The 24,678-nt window shown below is 45.7% G+C and overlaps 1 protein-coding gene across 9 annotated transcripts in view; it reads left to right on the top strand.

Annotated features, from left to right (window-relative positions):
• The window catches only part of magi2a (membrane associated guanylate kinase, WW and PDZ domain containing 2a), a 176,817-nt gene that overhangs the window by 46,236 nt on the left and 105,903 nt on the right, over nt 1-24,678 (top strand). For 8 of the 9 annotated variants that reach the window (XM_034578120.1, XM_034578125.1, XM_034578123.1 and 5 more), the window contains exon 2: nt 8,243-8,359. In XM_034578120.1, the coding sequence (XP_034434011.1) occupies nt 8,243-8,359 (117 nt within the window). Of the gene's footprint in view, nt 1-6,439; nt 6,727-8,242; nt 8,360-24,678 lie in introns of those variants that run through there. The other variant, XM_034578126.1, reaches the window with a different exon arrangement.

Below are 24,678 nucleotides of genomic sequence, written 5' to 3'. Positions count from 1 at the left end.
GTTGAGCATGATTCAAAAGATTTGCACGGTTCTACTTCACCTCTTTGAATTTACTTCACTGCAGATTTATGCCGTGACAAGACCTTTTATTCTCGCATCCGCATCCCAGCATTTTCCAGCCCCTTTGTGCCGGGACGAGCTGCAATGCATGGGGTGCAACGGCGAGACTTTCTCTGTCATCAGTCATTTTAAACTCATTTCCAGCGGCTTTATCAGGCAAACAAAGCCCTTTCCAGTTGCCCTTTTGCAGCTGACGACGCCTCAAATGAATAAATAAACAGCCCCATTTCAGGATTATTATGTTTCCACTACAAATATAGAAACAAGGAGAAAGGGGAGAAGGGAGGGAAAATAGCCTGAAAGGAGGGTGGCTGAAGAATGACTCGACAAAGAGATAAGCAGCGATGACTGAAAGGAAGGAGAGGGATAAGACTTTACACGGGCCGTGTTCAAACAGGGACTGGCTCTGAAGTTTAATTCCATTTGATGCATTATTGGTTGGCCACACAGCAGCGATGTTTAGGCTGCTGCAGAGGGGAAGCTGGTTAAAAGCTTGGGCAGGTGGCCTGAGGCAGCTTTAAGTGATGGAGAGCAGAACTGGGAGACAACGGTTTGCTAATGATTAAGCACCGGAGAGGATTCGCGTTTCCAAGGAACATTAAAAAGGAGCTGTAAACATCATAATCGTGAATTAGTAGCTTAATGTGTTAATTGCCTTGTTTGTATTCAAGTGTTATAATTTCCATTTGCTGGTTTGGATGATGTCTTTTCCGAAAACAAACAAATATGCAACACTTCTGGGAACTACCGTGTTCATGTGTTCATCCGCTAATTTGATCACCGTAGTCGAAAGAGTCGGACAAGTTCTTGACCATGAAACCTCCAAGGAAGTTAGATCACATGAATAGATTTGGACTTGACATGATGTATAGATTGTCATCAGAAAGTGAGCGGAGGCTGTGTGGACACCTCTTATTTGTTGTGTCTGCTCGGCCACTTTGCCACAAGGGCACCGGCGGCACATGCATCCTCCAAACTCCCAGTGAACCAGAAAGAAGTAATATAAGGACTTTGTGTCCTTGGTGTGTTTCTGTGCCTGCATGGACACGTAACCCCCTGAAAATAGACCTGCTGCTAACCGCCCCCGGGAGATTATTGTTTGCATGATCCCGTTCAAATCGATCTTATATAAAAAACATTCATAGTTTGACTTTTCATTATTTTAGCAGCAGGAAGCCACGGCCTCTGTCGTCCACCTCATCTCATGGTGATGACGTCGTTATGGTTTGTGATGTGCGATGCAGAACCTTGAAAACACCTTGTGCTTCCTCAAAAACCAAAAAATGCACATAGTTCAAATAATAAATTCATTGTCAAGAAATGTTTTATTCATGTTTTTACATTAAGAAATATTTTTGAATGAGTATGTTTTGTGTGTTAATGTAGCAAAGTTTTATGGAAAAACACAGATTTTTGTACTTGTGTAACCTTTTAGATGAGCTTGTACAGAGTCTTGAGATATGAAACATTTATGATTCTCCAGCAAAAATACCAATGTAGGAACTGGCTACATTAATTGAGGCCTTAGAAAATAAAATAAACAAAACATGCATTTATGGTGTGACCCCATGTCGAGGACGGATTTTGGAGCTTTACTTATCCAGATTTTAAATTGTTTGTTTTCCAATATGTGCTTAAGTAAGGTTTGAGTTGTCATCGTCAGGAAAGAAGCAAGGCAGCTTCCGAGGCTCATGCAGCTCTTATACATTCAAATTATGTTGTCAAGGTGGAATGGGCACGTTGGACTGGGCAAAGGCTAATCCTCATTGGATAAGTCGGCATCAGAGAGGAAGGTAATCGGTGCCTGTTGAGGAGATTCAGATGGAAGAATAAGCAGCCAGATGAGCAGAGAGAGTCTCTCCGCCAAAGCAGGGGGTCGGCTGGTGATTTGATAAACTGTATAAAATAAGCCGGAGTCAAGTGAGAGGTACGAGGGCCGGCAGGATTCATGTTCAAGTGCGACCTCTGGTTCGCGTCCACGTTTCCAGAATCTTGCCCTGTGTGCTCCACTTTCTGTTCAGGCAAGGCTTCTCTTCAGGATGGTGAAAGGAGCCGTTCTCAGGGGTGATAATAAGAGACTGAACCGAGTGCTGGAGTTCTCAGCAACAGCCAGTGGCTTTTAGGTAAAACTGCCAGTCAAGCTAGTGAGGGCAGCCAGATTTAGCTCTCTGCTTGGACTCGGAGATTTAGGTGCTCAAGTGTGGCTGAGTTGCTTGGATAGAGGGTTTCTACCTACCTGACTGTCCGGTTAACGTATAATGACACAGCTTGATATCTGCTGTGGAAGCTAATGACAGGTCAAGCCATCATTTGACGCTGGTATCCGGCTCTTATAAGAATCCTGACCCAACCTTTGGCACATATCATGCTGCGTGCGGATGAATACGCTGCTGAGTTGATTGATATTTTCTTTCTTCTATTACTATTATTTCCAGGCTTTCCTTTTGGATGATAATCTAAAATAGATTTGAAGCTCTGCAGACCATCTCTCCAGGAGGGAGCCATAAAATCTGAATCACTTGAGTCAATGATTTGAAGGAAATAATGTTGTGAGAGAGCAATTTTCCAGTGTTAACAACCACCCGAAGTGCTTTACACTACACGGCGCATTCAGACACACATACATCAACATCGTCTACTACACGCAGACTCCTGCGGTGTGTATTTACTCATAGTGTAAACGGTACAGTAGGTGAATCATCAGTTAGCCCAGTTCCGTGCCTGCGTGAAAATCGCAGCCGTTGCTTGCCCAGTAGTGTAAATTCATGCAAAGTAGTTTGCTCAGTGGAGGTAGAGCACCTGCTTTCAAGTAAGAAGAGGTTCAAATGAGGTTCGGCCAACTTTCTGTTTTCAGCAGCATCTTTCCAGCACGAAACGAAAAGATGTCAGGGTGCAGGCACGTTATGGAAGACAAGATTTCCTGTGGATACCAAAGGATAACCGCTAAAAATCCCCCCAAAACTCTACTTCCAAAAAACATTTAAACAGGTATACACAGATCCTGATTATACGGCAGTTTCAGTGATAGGAGCTCTCGCAGGCTGTTCCCCATCAATCCACTGCTTAGCCAAAATCTGGACGGGCACATGAAGGATATATTTCATTTCCTTCTCCAGCAGCACTATCAGTGTCCCAATCCCCGGCTAGAATGGACCCGGCCTCCCACCTGCCAGAAGACAAATGCTGCACATCAGACACACGATCATACACATGCTCACACATGAACAGGCAGCTGGTGCGCTGGGATGGTCAGCATAAAGCTGCAGAAGGGAAGGTGTGCCACGTAATCACCTGTGGGTTTTGGAGAGCTGGAGACATTGTGGGTGTGTGCATTTCACGCTGGTGTCCTTTAATTTCAGGAAATGAGTGGGACGTCTTTTAGGGCTGTACACAAATCAGATTAGTCTGTTTCGCTATGAAAATGTAATTATTGTTCCCTTTTTTTTTTTACGTAGGCTGTCAAATTTAAGTTTTCACATCAGCAAACATGAACAATATGTCTTTGAAAGGTTGAAAGCTTTACTTCACATCTTATAAGGCAACAAATGTGGGTGAACAGATGCTTTTTTACTCCTTCATAGTGAACTTAAGAAAGTTATTTGATTCTCTGAAATACATGGAAAACAATGGCTGGAGCCTGGAGCTAAACATTTTAATGAATTAATACAAATAATCTAATAAGAAATTAATGTAAAATTCTAAATTGAGCCAAAGCAAACAAATAAAACTCCTTCGCTGTAGCTTTCACTCCTCAACCATAATCCCAATTTGAGTTTTTACTGTTCTTGCATGAACCCCAGTGTTGAAGACAAAACGATGCTGTGACGATGAGCAGAAGAAAAGTGAACACATGCTGTCGCCACTTAAACCGAATCATGTTGCAGGAGCAAAATATTTGTGTTTCTTGGTGTGTGTCTGTGTGTTTGTGTGTGTGTGTGTGAGACTCCATCTGAAAGCCAGTTGGTGTTTATGTATTCCAGCACATTTCACCACAGACTTGGCATCATGTATGTTCATTGAAGACTAATCAACAGAGCGCAGCGTGTGTCTGCTGGAACTGGCGAGGTTTGAAGCTCATCCTGAACTTTTAATTAGTCTGATTATCCAAACAGCTGTCTGCTGGCGCTCCCTCCGACTTTAATGCACACGCACACACACACACACACACACGGTGCGATAATGCTACATATGTGACCGCCGCTGGGCGCCCTCAGAGCGCGGCGTGATAAATATTGTCAGCGCGGCTCTGATGACGGCGCTCCGAGCTCTGACTGACTGTCAGCACATCCTCCATGCTGGATTTTTCTTGATAGAGTGGAAGGTTTTCAGGCTCCAGCAGGAGACTTTGAAGACTCGGCTGTCATAACGCTGCTGAGGTTTTGGTTTCATACTGCGAGTGTGTTACATGTGCAAGTGTTCCGCATGTATGATAACCTGGTGCGCTTGTTTCCTGTCGCTGAACCTTGTCAAAATATTTGTTTACTGTACGAACTCTGTAGCTGCAGTAACATAATCATTCTCTGCTTTGAATTCGGTTTCTGTGCCTGGAATTTACAGCAATATCCATTTTCTATTTCTATTATTGCATAATGATTTTCATCAACAGCAATTTAACAAAAGTCCAAAGCTTTTATATTGTGAAAGCTCAGTGTGGTGTGGTTGCTGTTTAGCAAGTGTTTGTTGTTCTCCGTCAATATCAAAGAGTTTAAAACCACAACCTTCACTCAGGCACAAACAACAGTCTTTAGAATTATAGGAAATCATAGTGTGACAGATATGATGTGCTATGCTATGCTATCTTATGGTATACTATGGTATGGAGATATGCTATGCTATGGAGATATGCTATGCTATGGTATGGGGATATGGTATATAATGCTATGCTATGGTGAGATAAGGTAAACCATGAACAGTTAATTGCGAATGCGATCATAGTTTAAATATGTGTAAAGAAATGAATTTGCAGAACACAGACCACGGGTTGAGAGTTGAGTTGAGAACTCGATGTGTTTCGGTGGTCGTCTGCGCTCCTCCGTGCAGCTCCTCCGGTTGGTGCCAGGGTTTGAGGCAGTTAGCCGCTGTAGCTCCTCTTTCTCCGGAGAACCAGCTGCTCCCTTGTTTTTTTGAACTCTCCACAGGCTGTTCCCTCTCTCTCTCCCAGCGTCTCAGGGGAGTTGCGTGGCACCTGCTGAGCTTAAATGGTGGATTCTCTTCTGCGGCAGAGGCAAAAACAATTTCCATTCACCCATCTGCTTAGGAAACTGTTACCTCGCCTGCTTTCATCTTGTGTCGTGATGCTTTCTCACGTCTTGTGTTTACAGTTACGTCAACGTTACCTCTCCTCAAGGTCGAAGTAGAATTATTAAGTGAATAGTTTGAATAAATGCACGAAGCGTTGGTGCCATTGGGACGGTTGTCGTGTTCGGCTGATTGGCTCAGGCACCACTGAGTGGACTTTGCCTGTCATGCTGTCAATCCAAAGCTCTCCCCTCTTCTTCTCTGTCTCTATCCTCTCCTTCTCGGCGCTGCCTCTGTCATTCACCTTTCCCTGTCGGCGGCGTCACGTATCACTCCTGTCATGATAGCAGCTCTGTCGGAGCAGGAGGAGCTGATGAGAAACCACCTCCAGAGAAAAAACGACAGAAAGTGAGCACCTCCCTCGTACACCATCACCAGACCGGTGGAGCTGTAGCTAGAGTTTGACCTTCTTTGCATATGCACAAAAAAAAAAATCTATTTTTGGACTCACTGCCAAATATTGGTCCCCATTGAGGAGTGTGGCTGAGATCACGCTCATAAAACCTGAAACAGTTGAATTCCATTTAGATGTAGCAGCCATTCAATGCATGCTGTTATTGCAGGTTTTCAAAAGAACATTAATAAATATAGAAAAGATATAGTATAAGCCTGAACAGATATACTGGATCCTGTATTTCCCAGTAAAAAAAACCCTCTGATGTTGGTTTCCAAACACAGAGTAATCAAACTACAGCCTAATTAGTGGGGGTCGTGTTCTGCGGGAGAGAAGCTGTCGTTCTCTAGCGTTCAGTTTCATCGTGTGGTCGTCGATGGTGGAAGAAGGTCAGAGCCAGGCCATGTGTACGGGGGCTGTGGCATCATCATGTGAGCCAGATGCAGTGCCCTGTGCTGCAGATGGGGGGCGTTGTAGGACCTGAGTATCTGGAGTGGCTCCGGGAGGAAAAGGGATCTCAGTGCGATCGGTCCCCACCGGCTGAGCTGCTCTTCAACGCTCTCTCTCTCTCTCACTCGCAGCATCACACACATCTTCCCTTCCCCTTCCCGTTCCCGCTCTCTCCATCTCCCTCTCTCTCTCTCTCTCTCTCACACACACACACACACACACACACACACACACACACACACACACACACACTCTCTTTGCCTTGGTGCCACTCATTCTGCCGCGCTCTCCTGATTCATCTCTCCATGGTGGAGTGCAGAGAAGAGGGGATTCGGCTCCCAGGCTGCCCTGGCTGAGGGGCTAGATTTGGGCTGACAGAGTTGGGAGCAGGACTGTACTTGGGGGATCCCAGTGGGAGCAATCCGGAGCAGAGATTTCCTCCAGCTGGGAGAATATTTGCATCACAAAACCTGTGGAGAAGGGAGACTCTGGCACCGGCTGCACAACCGCTGTCCGCGCAAGAGGTGCCATTTAGTGTGTCACTGTGTGTGTGTGTGTGTGTGTGTGCGTGTGTGCGCAATTGTGAGTCTGCTCACCTTTTCAGTATGCATTGGCTTGGCTTCTTTTTCTCATGCAAATACAGACGGCTGGTCGTGCCGCTCCACGTCTTCTGACAGAGACGCAGACGGAGCCAGTGATTCAGGTTTTTGCATGATTATAATGCACCCCTCAATGAATTAGTTCAGCTCTGACGGATTAGTGCATGTCGGTGTGTGTGTGTGACAGGGTTTCGACTGAGAAGGCACAACGTGATGAATGAATAAAATATCTCAACCCCAGATATGACTGTAAACTTCCAAACTGGGTTATCAGTCGTCACTCGTCAATGTCACCCACCTCCTGTCTGTCTGGGTGCATCTGTGTCTTCATGTGTGTTGCTGATGTGTGCGCCGCTCTCCCAACGTATCGCGCTTGGATGTCATTGCCTTCGGGATGACGGAGGGGAAAAAGAGGAAGGGGCCAGCTAAATGCTTTGTGGCGCCGTGCCAAGTTGCTGCTGTAAAAAAGGATGTTGAAGGTTAGACGAATGTCTTCTCAGCCTGTGCACCCCCCCCTCGTCCGTGCGTCTCTCTGCTTCTTCTCTTGAAGTGTGTTGGTTAAAGCGGCATCATGAGGAATCCCATAAGTAACGTCAGCCGAGCCCCCCCCCACCCTTCCACCTTCTCCTCTCATCCGTCCTTTCCTGCCCCCATTTGAAATGTGATTATGTTGGTGTATATAGCAGAGTAGAAAGATGGAGTGTTTGTTGGGTGAAGGGGGGGGGGGGCGTGGAGCAGATGCTTATTTTAGCTTGTTGTCCCCTTTCCACTCCCCCATGGGATTTGCCCTTGCCTTCCATCTCTCTTATCCCCCCATACCTCCATTTCTCTGTCGCTTCTCCATCTCTTCTTTCCTGCTGAGCCAGCAAGATGTACTGGTTTCAAAAAGGGGGGGGTGGCGGGCGGGGGGTGGGGAGTCAATTCACACAAGTGGGAGGGAAAAGAGGGATGTGGGTGACTCGGGTGAGGGTGAGGGAGAGGAGAATGGAAGGAAAAACAGCCCCCAGGGGGGGAGTTCGCAGGGTGATTTATGTGTAGACATTTCTCCACACATGTTTGGCCACGGCTCCACTTAACACCTCCACCAATCCGTGGCTGCACTTGACAGATGCTGGATCTGAGAGAGGGGCCAGAGTGTGTTCATTAGTGTTGGCTCTGTTTGTTTGAAGGGATTTAGCAAATTCAAATTGTTTACTGTGGTGTGCATGGATTTCTGGGTCATTTGTCGCTGCAGTGTCTGGAGCTTCCTGTGCTCGCTCCTGGAACTTTTGGAAATTGCACAGCAAGCGATGCTTCCTGGATAATGATTAGAGTTGTTTCCCCCCTTTTATTTCTTTACCTCTGCTGGAATGAAAATGTACAGCCGGACATGTCAGAGTGATTGATTTGGCGGAAGAGGTCTGACTCTGATTACTGATTACTGCCCCTTGTGTTCCTCCAGGGGGCGTGATAGACAAGGACCTGCGCCACTACCTCAACCTGCGCTTCCAGAAAGGCTCTGTGGACCACGAGCTGCAGCAGATCATCCGGGACAACCTCTACCTCCGCACCGTCCCCTGTGAGTTACCCTCCTCTTACCCTTCCTCACGTTACACCCTTGTTGCCTCCACTCGTCTCCTTGAGTGAGACGCTTCTGGTGTTTTTCTCTGTCTGGCTGGAGGAAGTTGGCAACTGAAATGAGACCTGAGATCCCCAGGGTGCCCATAAGCTCCAGGTTCATTCAGTGCCAGTTTGTTTGTTGTAATTTGATTAAGTCGTTGATTTATGTCACTCCCATGACATTGTGCCACATGCGATCAACAGATTAAAGGAAGAAAGGGGAAATTAAAAACAGCAGCAGATGCCAGGATATCAGGATTGATTACGGGTCAAACCTGAACAGATATACTGGATCCTGTATTACCCATAATGCAACTGCATTGTTTCTTTCAATCCAGTAACCTTCCCCTCTAAAAGACCCACTTGCTAAATCATCAGCTATGCAAATCTGCTAATGAAAATAGTTTGATGCAGTGGAAAGCTCCTGAATAAATGGACCTTGAGTTGAAATAGTTTTGTCATCACCTGTTTCCAAGGTCAAGAAAACAAACCATGATATTTTTATGTTATTACCACAAGCCGACTGGCACAGAGCAAACCTGGGTTGGGGTACGTTACCTGCAGAGGAGCACTGGTTGGGTTTCTGGAGCTCCGGCAAAATAAATGACTTCCAAAACGCTTTGTATAGTCAAGACCAGTTTATAGAAGCACAGACAGTTTGATGAATTGCTGTCATTGGGGACAACATGCTCTGGACATGTTAGATCTTCTATGTGAGTAAGAGCTTGTGATGAGGTTCTTGCTCCCCCCCCTCGCTGCTGTGACCTTTTGGCGTCAGTCCTGAATCTCTCAACGATCAGTCGGCGTCTGTGATCGATTATCTGCTGGAATGTTGGTTTAGCTGGAATCGGGTCTCGTCTGGAAGTTCGACTCTTCAGAATCAAGTGTTGACTCCGGCGCTCGGCCTGTTATTTGCTGCATTAGCTGCTTCACAAGAGCACAAAACCCCGTGCAAACTGAGAGCTACGCAGACAATCACAGATACGATTTGGAGGGATTTAAGATATCGATAGTTGGTGTTTTTAAGTTCCGGGCAGCTTTTCAAACTCCTCTCTGGTTTGTTTGTGTGTGTGTTTGTCAGTGCTGTTAAGCCCACAGCGCCTGAATGGGCTCCGACTTGCAGATGTTTAACCCATATTCCTTTTTGACTCCTGTTTCCCATGTCTTTGCTGAATATATATACCCCATTATTCAAAAAGGTTGCAATGTGAATGGGTGTCTCTTTGTGTGTGTGCGTTGTGTTAGCTTAGCTCCGTGCCATTAGGCCCAGCTGTGTTGGTGGCTAACTCTCCCCTGAATCATCAATGGAGGTGCATTCTTCAAGTCCAGTGGCATGGAGGATTTCACTGGAGCCAGGTTTCCGCCCCCCCCCCCCCCTCTCTCTGAGCAGACAACAGGATAGACGGGGGGGAGCTATTTGTTTTCAACAGAGGCGCAATTTTCTCTAACAACCACTCACAGAGCCGGTGGAGCTGGAGAAAGAGGTGAACAGTAAAAGAGTGAGAACAAATGCGGAGAGAGAGACACAAAGGGAAGTGGGATGAGGGACGGGATGAGGCCTGATCATAGGACACATGCTAACTACAGAACTAAATGGACTGCAGATAAACTGTTGCAGAAAGAGTGGTAAGGGGAGGTTAACCGGTGCATGAATGGAGCTTCAACAATGGGCCTCAGTGCTGCTGAGAGGGAGAGAGCTGGACGTTTTATATCTGGATGGATGGAAGGCAATATGGCAAAACAAACCCTTTACCTGGAGCTTTCAGGTGTGCAGAAGGTTTGAATCCCAGCTTGGCCTGTTGCCGTGACATGCAGATTTGTTTTAGGTTAATCAGAGACTCTGAATCGGCCATAGGTCTGATTGGTTGTTTGTCTCTGTACGTTGACCCTGGGATACGTTGTGTCCTCGACTCTCACCCAGCCCCCATCCCCTGCAACCCTCAAAGGATAAGCTGTATAGATAATGGATTGATGGATGGATGTCCGGGATACATGTGCATTTGTGAAAGTGCTTTTTTCCTCTAGTGTATAGCATCTGTGTTTGTGTTATTATCGGCACAGTGGGGCCGAAGAGCCTGAGACCAATTTCCCCTTCGAGTGGTCTCAGACTCTTTGGATCCTCCTCGACGTCTGTTGGCATTTCGGCCACGACTCCCTTGGAAATAAGAAATCTAGATCCCATTCAACCGAAAGGTCAATTGAAAAAATGTAAGTGACATAAAGCATCCGTTAGTACAACGACAAACAGGCTGACGGTTTGATGGACGGATAAGAGAGAATAGATTCGAGGTGCCCTGTCGGACGGGGAGGCACACAGACAAATAGATAAGCTGACAAATACACTAGAAGCAGACGTTTTGTCTTCACAGGAATCGTGTCCAGGAATCATTTTAAGAACTCAGACATTCTACCTGTGTTCTGACCTGAGGAACCAGGGTCTTAATGTAGTTTCCGGGCCCAGACAGCCTGGAGTCAGTACTTTACAACGACCCCACAGCAGAGATGGCTGTACTGAATATTTCTCAGTGGACAAACACAAAACCTTGAGGTGGCCTTGTGTGCAGAATTCATTTATAACTTATCTTATGTTTTTGGGTCCATTATGTTAAAATACTAAAGTGAAATAAGTAATGAGGGTTTAGAAAGAGGTGTTTCTGGACTTTCCCGTCTTGCTTCCCACCTCTGAAACATTAAAGGAGACATTACAATCACGCATCAGTAAAATATAACTTTCATCCTGTGCAAAAACATCTCTAAAGCCTCAGCTCTGCTTATTCGAGCTCAGGTCACAGAGGTATCTGAACAAGATCTCCTTCTCCTCACCTAAAATTCCCAGCTCTTCCAGGGGGATCCCGAAGCATTCCCAGGCCAGATAGCACCTGTAGTCCCTCCAGTCAGTTCTGTGTCTTCCCCTGGGTCGGTTCATTAGATGCTCCGATCACGTCAACTGTCCGGTTTTGACGTGAAGGAGCAGCGGTTCTATACTTCAAGCTCCCTCTGGATGTCTGAATCCTTCACCAGGTCTCCAAGTCTGACGAGAAAACTCTTTCTGCTTATGGATTTCACGTTTTGATGGGATCGAAAACGCGAGACCATTTCTAGAGATGGTCCTGGTATTAATCTGTACAGTATAATACATGGATTGATAAGACACTTTACAACCATTATATGCCTCGATGACATTCAATTCACGGAACAGGATGAAGTATGAACACTATTCAAAGAAAGGTCATCAGTCATTACCAGGACAATGGACCCAGATACAGATCACATGTTAATGCCAGGTGTGAATTGCGCCTTTTGGTTCAAAGCGTTGGTAAAGTGCAGATTCAAGAAGATGAAACCAGACCAGGAAGAAGGAAAAAAAAAAGTCTTATCTACAATTGAGAAACAGAGATACATCAGAGCCTGGTAGGTTTTATGATAAGTGATAAGAAACGAGGGGGCGAGAGAGAGAAAAGAGAATCGCAAGTGATAGATCTGAAGTAGATCATCACAGCAATTTAAACATAACCCCTGAGTGGTGCAGAGAAGACGTTCTTCTGGGGGATGGAGGCTGACGGGGCAGGCAGTCGGAGAGCTACTGCCACTCATACCAAATCACGGAGGCTGGACGGAGTCGGCCGGGGCAGCTCGGGCTCTGCCAGCTCTCAGACAAATTGCCTGGTTGAAATCCAAGGTCAGAGCGTTAATAGCCTGAGCCCATGTGAAATCAGGCCTATCGTCTGGTAATCCACATAGATTTGATGCGGGAGATGGAGAGCGGGAAGGAGCGAGTGTGTGTAGACTAGTCGCGATGCCTAAGTGGGCTTCACTTGATCCAGGATGGCTGAATTATTTAGAGAATTCTGAACTGGAAAACATGGTAATTAAATATGTGGCTTTCTATAATCTGACTTTTGCACAGTTTCAGACGTGTGTGTTTGTGTGTGTGCTTTTCATTTGGGAGACCCCAGAGCTGAGCAGAAAACTATTTAAAAACACTTTTTAAATATTTGAACTAATATCTGAGCGTTAGACTTCGCGGGCGTGTGTTTTAAACTCAGTCATTTAGAGTAAATAACTTGAAGGCTGGGCACATCAACCGAAAGATTAAAAAGAGAGTGCCTCAGGTTTTTCCTCCTAATTCTAAATCAAATATAAATATGTGCAGAGCCTCCGTCGCGGGGAAATAAATATGAAATATGAAGGTCATCAGGTTTATATGACTAATTTCCCAAAAGCCACAGAGTCTTTCATGGGCTCATTATATTTGTTTGTCGTTATTTGCTCGGCTGCTTTACTCTCCTTCTTTCCTTCAGTTAAATTTTTGTTTCCAGACTTAGATTTTACATAATAAACAATGCAGAAAAGACGTGCACCTATATCTTAAGTCAGGCTCTATTTGGTTGTGTTGTTGTGTTTTCTATTTATTTAGAGTTATTTATAATTCACTTTATGATTGGTATTTCATTTTTAACATTTTGTAGGTTTCTAAATTTATGAACCACATAGTATCCATCACATTTAACCGCTATACTACTTTTGTCCAAATGCAAAATGACAATGATTCACAATTGAGATTAAACTTGGATTCTCTCCATTAATATCGAAATTTAAAGTAGTGCTTGCAAAAGACAGCATATTATATTAGAGCCTATAATATAGTCCAGTATAACATTGAATTGGATGTATACAGTAAGGTGAAATGTTGCGATGCATTAAGTTTACTGCTCACTATAGAGTAAACTGCAATGACAATAAACACAAGGACAATAAACCTGACACTGCACCTGAAGCCTGTAAATTCAAGATGTTGCCATAAAGTAGAGCTGCTCTTTGCTTTGCAACATTATCCACGATGGTCTCATGCAGCCTGTGGCGAATGGGCGGAAACTCTGCCATGGTTTTTGTCGTCCGTTCTGCTAAAAGCTCGGCTAAAGGAAGAAGACATGGTTTGATAATAGAGGAGGAACCTTTAAACACAACATCCCCGTCAACATCCGCTAATGGAGACGCTAAAGTTTACGAAGGGTGTGATTGCATGTTTCCCCGCGTCTGTTTTTCAAAGTGCGTATCTGTCGTACGGCTCTGTGAGCCTGCATGTCAGCCCCTCGCACTCACTGCATGTCTGCGTGTGTCTGTGTGCTTTTGCCTTTACATGCGTGCACAAACAACATATGCGCTAATAGCAGGAAGTGGTGGTTGAGCCTGTGAGTTAATGGGTATTTTGATGCCTACAGGGGCCTCGAGTTTGTGTTAATGGCTCGGGCAACTGTGTGCAATGCTGATGGTGTTTACTAATGAGAGCGCGACTGCACGTCCATCTGTCTATCCACAGTTGTTGGTTTGATCGTCCCAGAGTCTCGGAGCAAAGCAGGAAATATGAATTTCTGTGCGTCTCCCTCGTTCTCTCCTGCTGCTCTTTCCCTTTTCTGATGCTTCCTCCCTTCATTATCAGTTGTATCTCCCCGGAAACCAACCTCTTCTTTTTTTTTTTATTGTGAATTAGTGTGTGTTGGTACTAACAAGATGTCTGACTGAGTGTGCATTTCAATTAGTTGAATTTGGTGCTCATCAAAAAAGGCCAACATGCAACAGAAGGAGTCTGTTAAGAATTCTGCATGATGTTATTTACCTGGTTTCTTTATTTAAGCCGTTTTCAGACATGAGGTGCGGAAATCGTGCGGGAAAAAAGGAGGCAGGACAGGAAGTCAGCTGCATCGACACCAGCTCCTCCCCTTATCGCTGGACGCTCTCAAATCTCCTCGTCTTCGTCTCCTTTTCCTCCCGGGGATATTTGTATTCTTCCAGTTTTTTGTCCATCGCGTGGTGGAAAAGTTCCTGAAATTGTCTGGAGCATCTGACTCGGACATCTGCGTTCTTACATGCAGCCCCTCCAGAAAACTGTCAGGAAAGGGTAAGATAGGGGGCCTGGATGTGGAGCTCCGAGCTGGAGCCCTCATGCAGACGAGTGAGGAGTCGACTGAGGCTCTTTCAGATCGAAGGGGACTTGAGGTGAAGCTTTGTCGCAGGTAGATTTTTTTTCCTTGTCACCTGCTGTTTGTTTTGCCGGTGGATTAATTTGCCTGCTTATATTTCTCTGTCTGACAAAAGGTTAGACGGATCAGACAATTACCTCCAATCAAAAAGCTCCTTCTCTCTCTCATCCCTCCATTTATTCTCTGTTCTCGCCCCCCCCCCCCCCTCTCACTTACTCATTGACTCATTGGAGGCAGGGTGGGGTTTCCATGGAAACTGTTTCCACTCCCCGTCTGCGTCAAAGGCTCGACTCCTCTTAAACTCTCAGCCCGCTTTCTTTTTCTTCCCCTCCGCCGCCGCCTCCTCCTCTTTTCGATCCCTCACTGTCCTCGACACCACACATAACGGGGACTCGTCCTCCATAAGGGTAAAAAGCATCATAGAGGTTAGTTTAAGGTAACGTTTAGTTGTAGGATAAAGTAAGGTTAAGTTTAAAGTTAAGGTTGGGTTCAGGTTAGGTTAAGGTTGACTTTAGGTTTGGTTTAGGTTAAGATTAGGTGAGTAGTAACCATGGTTAAGGTTAGAGTAAGGAAATGAGCGCCGATTTAATGTCGTCTGAAGTCGTGTGTGTGTGTGTGTGTGTGTGTGTGTGTGTGTGTGTGTGTGTGTGTGTGTGTGTGTGTGTGTGTGTGTGTGTGTGTGTGTGTGTGTGTGTGTGTGTGTGTGTGTGTGTGTGTGTGTGTGTGTGTGTGTGTGCTGGAGGTGAGTGAGGGTGGGAGGGGTTGACTGACAAGGCGGGACACAGATGTGGATGTGCCAGGTCGTAAGCGTGACACGACACTAGATGCTCAGCGGCAGATGCGAACGGCTGACGTGATGGGGAAGAGGTGTGGAGTTTTCCATCTAATTGGACAGCGTCACACAAAGAACCCCCCCCCCCCACAGACACACACCACTAGACTGTCCTCTACCCTGCTACACTCCACCCTCTGTGGGACAGACATATCCATCAGGTGGCCCGCTTGCGGTCACCTCATGTCGCGGGAGCTTCCCTCGCCGTCTTTGAGAGACCTTCATCCTTCCCGAGAGAGTTCTGCAAAATTTAGAAAATTTCACACGACACAAACTTTAATTCATGTAATATTTTATTTCCAAATTTCTCTTTTTAAAAAGCATTTGCGACTCCTGAACCATCGTGGAGCCGCCTCCCCGCACGCCACATGATTAATTCTGCAATTTATTTATGGTTTTCAATAAGAACTAAGGCACTGACGGCTCAGGGGTGGGAACTTAATGGAGCTCATTTCCACTGAGCCTTTGTGCTCCCCCGACATGTGCCAGGCTGCAGGTAGTTCCAGGAATACATCTGTGAGGTGTTGGTGATGGAAAGTGACACCTTCTTTCATGTCAGAAACTGGAGATGATCAGACATGTTGGCTTAGAGAGTAAAAAATGGACCTTGGTTTAATTGTGTCCACGAGGAGCAGTGCGAGTGTCTCATTCACACGCGGCTGTCACCGCTGAGACATAATTCAGCTCAGGCAGAACCCAGAGGTGGGACGCCGTCTGTTAGTCGGCAGCTTGTGTTCTGTCCAAACCACGAACTGATCAGTGTGGAATTGATTTTAAAAAAAAAAGGTGTTATTTAGTGGGTTTTACTGTGAAAATGCAACTAGAAGTTAATCCTCACACTTCAGCTGCAAATTCTCACACTATCATCTCATATTTGGAAGAAATAATATGTCAACACAATCGTTGCATATGTCAATTGAACTTTCTCGTCACTGCAGTTATTATAGTTGTGTCCTTTCAGATAATGTCCGAAAGCAGCGTATTAGAAATTCTCATTTCTAAGCTTGGTATATTTAATTTCTTCTGTTTTCCAGCTTACACCTGACATTCTCTACAGTCTTTGCATGACACTCTTGTGTAAGCACGTGCACTTCCCTGCACGTCCAAGAACAGGACACGACAAGATGACCTGAAGTGCTTGGAAATACAGTTTTGATGCTTCAAGTGTTGACACTTAATGCTCAACTCGGGAACAGCTCCTTCTTCACTTTGCTCATTTTCTCATGTGTTTGTGGACGTGTTGTGTTGAGTGCATCTGCAGGTAGAAGACAGACCAGCGTTGACTTTTGCTCTTTACTCAACAAATTGCCGCCACACCTCCAGCCACTCTCACAGCACATGTTAAAAAGAAACCCTGCGGCAGGAAGAGAAATCTCATTCGTCTCAGTGTCCCTATAGTGTGGCGTTGTCAATGCCAGCACTAAAAGTCCAAAAGTTCTGACTGTGCTTTTTCAAACTGTTTCTCTCCGTGCTTGGTTTCCAATTGGCAGCGGAGAGAAGTGCACTAGATAAACTGTAGTTCAGCACAGAGACGAGTGCGCCGGCCCTTTTCTCTGGGAAGGTAAATGGAACCTGAGAAAACTTGGAAACCACTTAAAACACTGGATTCAGTTTAGAAAAGCGTTTTTCACTCGAGATGTTCCGATAGCATTTCTTCTTTTCCCGATACCGATTCAGATACCTGGACTCTGCAAATCAGCCAAAACCCCAAGTACCGATCCAACAGTGGTGCAGGATGTGATAAATGATGTCATTGTTGCATGGCCTGTTGTGAGTGTTGTATTTTGCAACACAAGCGCCACCCTTCAAACTGAAGTCTTGCAAACAGCAGCTCTAACAATGATACTTGCTAGTTGAAGTACAGCACAACGGAGAAGTGGTTCCTGGGAAAAGAAAACTGCAGTTTTATCTGGAGGGAACTAATATCCCTTAAAAACGTGGTATCGGATTGGTGCCTATAGATTTGTGTACTCTCTGATGCAGTTTTTTCTTTTGGCACAATCAAGAGGATGAAGATGTCTGATGCTCGTATACTTATCAGAACATACTGAGTTTTCACCACAGCAAAAAAAAGAAGAAGCATCATCTGGATTGTTCTGAAATGTGTTTCTCCTCCTCTGTAAACCACCTCTTTGTAAACATCCTCCTGGGTGGAAAGTCCCTTCATAAAAATCTCACTACTTCCATCACTCCCTCCCACCTGCCTCCCCACGGGCTTTAAAATGACACAGTTTTCGGTTGTAGCGATTAGCGCTATCCATCGCCGAGGCCGGAGCAGTCGGTGAGGCCGGTGACGAGGAGAGGAGAGAATCCCGGGATCCGTCTCATTAGAGTCGCTCTCGCTGTCACAATCCTGTAGTCTTTGCCGCGTCGGGCTTCACCGTCCCTCGTGTTAATTACCGGGGCTGCATGAGTAATTGGCTCCTCTTGGATGTGAGCAAACAAGACAAAGCAGCGTTCAAGGTAAAAGACATCACAGGCGTTTTCAGAGCTAATTTAGATGCTCACAAATCAAGTCTTGAGTGTTTGAGGTAAAGATTACGACTCGTGTCTTGTTTCTCACAAGGATTTACTCTCCTGTTTATCGTATCTGTTCTATTCTGAAGATAAGATGATATTTGCTCTCTTATCCTCCCCTCCACCGGTGTTTTTCCATCATGTCTGGTCAGATGAGCTGGTAGCACTGGGCGCAGCAGCGAGGTGTTCAGTCACCCGGGGCGACCGTGAGCGCTGCTCAGGGGGTTGTCGGAGGATTGTGCTCGGAGCTGGAGAAACGTCCTGCAGCTCTGGCTGAATTTTGCCCATCGTGCCTCTGTAATATACAACCAATAATTTAGTCTGGGAGGTCTCTGCAGAGATCCAATCTGTGCCGCCGCCGCCGCCGCTCTCTGTGGCTTTAGATAATAGCAGGACAACTGCTTACTCTGCTTCGTCGGCGTGCTCGCACAGACATATCAGGGCTCTGATTCTGTTTATCCAAGCTCCTAATGAAATATTCCATCTTCGCCACATCAGTGGGACGGGGAATTGAACGTGCGCGAGCCGCTATCTCCAACTGTGACCTGCTAAATGAGGAAAAAGCTATCAGAATGTCCGATTGTCTGCATCATTATTTGCCGCGATCAGCGCAAATAAGCTTGACTCCACAAGTATTCAATTTAGAAGGTAATGATTTTAGACCAGACCGTGTTTAAACTTATCTCTGATGGCAAAATTATGCAGCGACTCGAACGTGCCGCAACTCGCTGCACCTTATTGATGTCCAAGGTTTCCAGTGACACGGTGGGCAACTTTTTCAGGGTGTTTCATAAGAAAAAAAAAATTCAATGGAGCTGGTCTCGTAGGTGAGATGCTACTTTCTTATATTCCAATGTTCATGGTGCGATGCAGCAAACACCCTGGACAAGCACCTGGTCAAGTTCTGGTCAACACCATGACGACTAACATCACTTTTTTAATATTATATTCAGCTCCTTTTTTACATTTTAGCGTCTGCTATCGTGTTTTTGCCTCTGCAGTGCCCTCGCCGCCCTACAGGGCTGATTAAAGTTTGATCTCATCTTCAAATCAGATTACAACATCATACAGTCGTTCTCCCTCATGGTTAAATGTGCTGATCCGGGAGCAGCAGGTCGATCAAAACCACGACACGGCTGCTAAATGTGACTTTTGTTCTGAAAGAAGGAGATTAGGGTTTCTGCAAAAATGTGCTGTGATGTGATCGGTGTTTTCATTTATTCATTATGGTGAAACATTGCTCGGGGGATTTGAGAGGTCGTGTGTTGGAGAACAGATGGACTGTATATTATCACTTCTGAGTTGTGAGGAAAAAGAGTTTTTGAAAAGAGGCTGAATGAAGAATCAGATTTTGGATTGTTCCCTTAGGCCCCGAATCACCTTAAAGACTGCAAACGAATAAAGAGACAGAAAGAGGTGGAAACGCTCACATTGGAGTTTTAAAGTTGTTTAATTTTTAGATATTACTTATTATTTATTATAGGCTGTAGTTTTATTTTCATGGATCACTCAAAAAACTTGCTACACACAACCTGGTGGAAAGATGCGGTGTAGGTCAGGAAATGCGATCACGGGGTGCATCCAGGAGATAGGAATTGTTTTTGACATTTCACCAATTTCCCCAGGTACTAATTCAAATGATATCTATGAGTGTGGGTTCATAGAGAGGGAGGATTGTTTCCATCCACTGTGCGTCAACAAAAAGAGCTAAAAACCTGTATTTTCCACCAACGTGTAGCCGAGATGATGTGGACTCAGGATTGTTTTGCATCGATAGTTCCATCTGACATCACTTGAATAATCTCAGATTAGTGGTGTAATAATACCAGTTTTCAAGTGTACATCATATTTAAATCCTCTGCAGAGCAATGTGCAGTGAATAAGCAGCACTCTACTGTTCCACAGGATTTAGTTACACTTCAGTCCTGCGTGTAGCAGAGAGTCTAAATGCTTGGGTCATGAGTCATGGTTCTCATTCAGCGATATGATGTTCAAGACCTCGAATACCTCGTGGTTACTTCACAGTTCAAACGACACCGTGCCAGCGGTGAATTAAACTCCCAAACCAAAAACGAGCAGCAAAAGCCGAAAAGCTTCTCTCACTGCAAATTAATTCTCCGTCGTCTTTTTTGTTTATCTCATTTTTCTCTGCCGTGCTCTGCTGTGATCCTCCCACGACCCGCAATCTTTCCACTGTACAGTATTAAAAGAGGAAAAAAACAAAAAGCAGGCAGTCATTGAATCTTTCACGTCATCACCCAGTTCCACAAAGTGCACGCCAGCGTTCGTTGGATTCCTGCTCACACCAGAGGTATTTCTGCACCGTCATTTTTTTATTCCTCGGCTACAACTCAAACCACAGAAAACTTCAGGCTCTTTTCTCGTGTTCTGCTACCACCTATCAGTTTACCAAAGTAAAAAAAAAAAAAATGCATTGCAGTTTATTCGGCCCAGATCTCCTCCACCTCCCTCCCTCTCCACTCTCCTCCTCTCTCCTCAGCCATGTTTGCTTTGATTTGCGGCGTGCTCCACTGCACAGAACGATGCTTCGGCGGCTCAAGGTTAGATTGTTGTACCGATCAACAAAAAGCGAGTACCTGTTTCCTTTTGTTTGACACGAGCAGCAAACCTCCCCAGACAAACGTACAGCACGTGGAATGTGCATGAGAGGCAGAGACACTCGGAGTGAAGAGAGTGAGCCGTCGAGAGCCAGCGTTTGATTCTGGCAGATGGTTCTGTTTTGGATTCGGTTGCACGTTGGCAAAATACACAAATTCGCTTATGGAGACAAACAAACCTGGTGAAACCGCCTGTGTATCTTGGGTCTTTTTGCTTTTCTGTAAAGACATTCAGGTGATATTCATTTCTTGGCGGTGACAGATATCGTATGATGAAGTGGCGACAGTATTTTTATCCAGAGAATGCGCAGTGGTCATGATGGTTTCGGAGCCGCAGAATCCAGGTCCCGCTGAAACACGCTCTTGACCAATCACGAGTCGGTCTCAGCTGTCAATCAGGATTGTTTTTACAGGACCAAATAACCAATTAAAGAAAAAACTTGGAAAGGAAAACAGAAAGATGAATAATTGAACATCTTAAGTGCGATAGGAACTTTTATCCTTTACTGTTTGGTCCATGTTCTATCCACTAACATGGAGAAGGTAGCGTTTATGAATTGTACTTCAGATAGCCACCAGGGGGCGAACTAGAGGATTTGGCTTCATTTTGTAGGAGCTGTCATGTTGTCCTTCTTTATTCAAGGTCATATTCCGTTGTCTGGTTGTCCAAATACATTTTTTTACATCCCTTTGAGTCAAAAGAAAACTTTAGAATCTAAGTCTAATATTTTTTGCTTTTTTTGGTCTCCACCGGTTCCTGATGAACGCGACTCCTTCATATTAAGCTGCTTCTCTCAGGTTGTAATTAACAACCATCAGACTTCTGCCTCCTCTGCTAACAACACTACAGAGTTGAACCTTTTACTTTAGTCACTTAACAAATCTCGAAAATCTTCACAGATTAGAGGAGGGATTTGAAAGGATTTGTTGTTTTTTAAATCGCTAGAATATAATTGGATTCCAACCACATTAAGATAAACTGCCGGAGAATCCCAACCCCCGGTGTTAACGTGGATCAACACGTCTGCTGCAGCGGCCACGACACAGAGTCTGTAATTTGCTGTGTGTAGATATCAGATCAGACCAAACCTGCATCATCTCAGCAGGAAGCGTGGGCCCCTGGTAGAGAAAGTCTGGCAATAACGTTGAGGCTTGAGTGATGGCATCTGTGGGGACTTGATGAGAGCCAATTATGGGCCAATTATGCTGATTAATGGGATTACGGCTCGTGTCTCTCCTGGTAGATCCTCCCTCTTGTAAATAGATCCTTTTCCGTCTCAAACTGGAGCTGATAAGTGAAGTTCCACTCACAGTCGTCTTCCCCCCCCCCCCCCCCCCCCACGACTCAACAATGCACAGTCTCCTAATTAAGAATAGATGCTTTGTGAATGAAATAAACATGTTCAGTGTTTTTGAAGTTGCGCTCTGGGGTTTATTTCGGTGGTGGAGAGGTTTTCTTTGAACAGGAGGCCCTAAATGATCAGTCGGCGCCTTCTGGCTGTTTTTCTCGCGAGCCTTTTGACTTTGCCTCTTGCCTTTGTCACCTCAGGGTGCTTCAGAAACCTTGAAAGTCGTCTTGGTTCGGAGGAAGTGAAGCTGAAGAGAGAGTGACCGCCTCCTCACATCTCCGCCATCCACTCCCTCTCCCTGGGGTCTGCTTGAGATGAGTGAGCTCTCGATGGTGCGACACCTCCCTCATACAGAGAGGCGTCTTAAGCATAGCTGCAGTCTGAACTTTAAAGTCGGGGGTTTGCAACAAATTAATTATCACGATACCAGCCGGTGCTTTTTCATATTCTGACTAATATGCCCAATGAGTGATGGAATAACAGAAACCGAACAATCTGCAAAAACTGCAATCGAACCAAAAATATACGCAAAAGAGGCCGGTAGTTCGATCCCATGTGCAATAGAGCCAGAGCGACGGACAAAGACTCGTGGGCAGGGGCAGTTTGGGGCTCAGCATCTTGCCCAAGAAAGCTTCGGCATGCAGAATGGGGAAGACTGGGATCAAACCACAGATGTTCTGGTTAGAGGACGACTCGCTCTGTCCCCCCAAATGAGTCTTAAGAGTGCAGTGTTCCTGCAGGAGTGCCCACGCCTGCAGCCCCTGAGGAGGTCCAGCTGCTTGTGAGGACAGTAAACCTCCATTCTGTTATTTATCTGTTACTCTAAGTCTGTTCAATGGTTTTGTACCATTAAGAAATGTGTCGTCCATCTTTACCTGCACTCACTGGTTAATACACATCATCAATGCTGCATTATGGGCCTGCAGAAGAGTAATGCATGTGGGAATTGGTGTGTGTAGTTAGCCTGTCGCTAACCATAAGTATCACGGAGAGTGTAACAGGGCATTTAGCTGCAGCTTTAATTTATTATTGATGCTTACATGAGGGCAGGACACCTCTCGGCAGGAGTCAGGTTTGACCTCCCACTACTCAGACACACGGATTTGCAAAGGTTGATGGGAGAGTTGACCTCCGACAGATTTAAAAAAACGAAGCACAGAATCTTCACCCGAACTTGTTTACGTTATAATTCGGCAAAAACCTCACTGGTCTGATTTCTGTGTGTGTGTGGCGGCGTGCGCTGTATATCCCTCTGAGAGACCTTGTAACCACAGCGTGACTCATTTTGGCGCCGGGCAGCTCAGAGCGCACACACTCGCCCTAATCTCCACGCTCCCCGGAGCAGAGAAAATGTCTGCAGTTGCCCAATTAGAGCGCTGGGACTGGATTAGGTGGACAAGCATTGTGCCTGGGAAGGAGCCGCGCTGATAGGAGATGCACGCACATGTGCCAAAAACATAAGTCTTACAGCAAAAACATGTTTCCAAAACACACGCACGGCATTTACTATTTATGCAGCCACATATATAAGAATGCAAAGAACAGAAAAAACCAATGCATGAAGCTGCTCCGAGTGCAGGAGTGGTTTCTGTAAAGGGGGGGGCTAACAAAGCAGCAGAATCAATACCTTCGCTGCTCCTCCAAGTGAACAAGACGAGGAGGAGACGGCCTGCAGAGGACACTTTGATGAACCAACCAAAGCGTTTGGTGCAGTAAACAGGTACAATACAGCCTCCATCTGCTGAATGCAGCGTTCCCTCCGAGAAATGGAAAAACACAACGCCGCGCATACTTCAGAGGCCGTTAGAGGACGGCTGATGTTTGGAGCGGAAAAGACGAGCGAGTGCAGGTAGAAGAAGAAAAAAGAAAAGGCGTTGGAAGCAGAGAGAATGTGCTGCAGTCAAACGGAACATGACACGGAGCAGGCCACGGTTTTCTGTTTGCTTTGCTTCCTCGGTTTGATCCGAGTCGCAGCTAATAAGGCTGCGCTCCTTCATCCCTTTGTCTCGCTTTCTCCTCGTCTCCCTCCTTCTTTCTTTTCCTTCAAAAAAGTGGATTTGTATGAAAAAGGCTTCAATGATTCTACCTCCTTTCCTCTCCTCTCCTCCTCCTCTTCATCTCCTCTCCTCCGTTCTTCCTCATCCTTTCCTTTCCTCTCCTCTTCCAGTCCTTTCCCTCATTTCTTTTCCACCTCCTCCTCTCCTTCTTCCTCATCCTCCCCACTCTTCACCCCGTCCACTCCTCCTCTGCTCTCGTTCCCCTCATCCTCTCGTCCTTCCTCCACCTCCTCTCCTCCTCCATCTCTTCCTCCTCATTCTCTCCTATCCTCTCCCCCTCCATCTTTCCTCTCCTCCTCTTCCTCTCCAGGTCCCCTCCCCTCCTTCTCTGTCTTCTCCTCCTCCTCCTCTCATACACTTCTCTCCTCTCCTCTTCCTCCCCTCTTCTGCTCTCCTCCTCCTCTCCTCTCGTACAGCATGTGTCAGGGCTCTGCTGAGGACACACTCAGGTTGAATCCTGGATCCAAAGATAAATCTCTTTGAGTCTCACTGTATTGCCGAACTAATCTCTGTCATTAAATCCTTGTTTATTAACAGCTGCCATGATACTCGGCCAAATCCAGCAAGAAATGACAAAAGGAAGATCCGTATCCTGGATCTGCAGAGAAATCTCTGAGTGTAGAGCGGCTCCGAGACACGTTTACCTCTGTGAGGTTTTCAAAATGTCTCTGTTGTTGTTTTCGTGTGGGACAAATCCACTGTGTGAGGCTCCCATCATCCGCACAAACACACTTAGCTCAACAGAAGCTTAGTGTGTTACATAGAGGGAGTCGCATTGACGTCAATGTTGCAAGCTCCTCGTCACCGCTGAGACAAAAGCAAAACGGCTACTGCTGCGATCAAGAAGTTAAAGACTCCAGGAGGAAAACAACAATATCTAAGTAGAATGGTAAAGTTCATATCTCTGCCAAGGCCCAATAGTAA

The sequence above is a fragment of the Hippoglossus hippoglossus genome, chromosome 23 (assembly GCF_009819705.1).
Source record: "Hippoglossus hippoglossus isolate fHipHip1 chromosome 23, fHipHip1.pri, whole genome shotgun sequence".
Taxonomy (NCBI): domain Eukaryota; kingdom Metazoa; phylum Chordata; class Actinopteri; order Pleuronectiformes; family Pleuronectidae; genus Hippoglossus; species Hippoglossus hippoglossus.
Note: the sequence above shows the minus strand (reverse complement) of the source record. Positions and strands in the feature narration are given on the sequence as shown.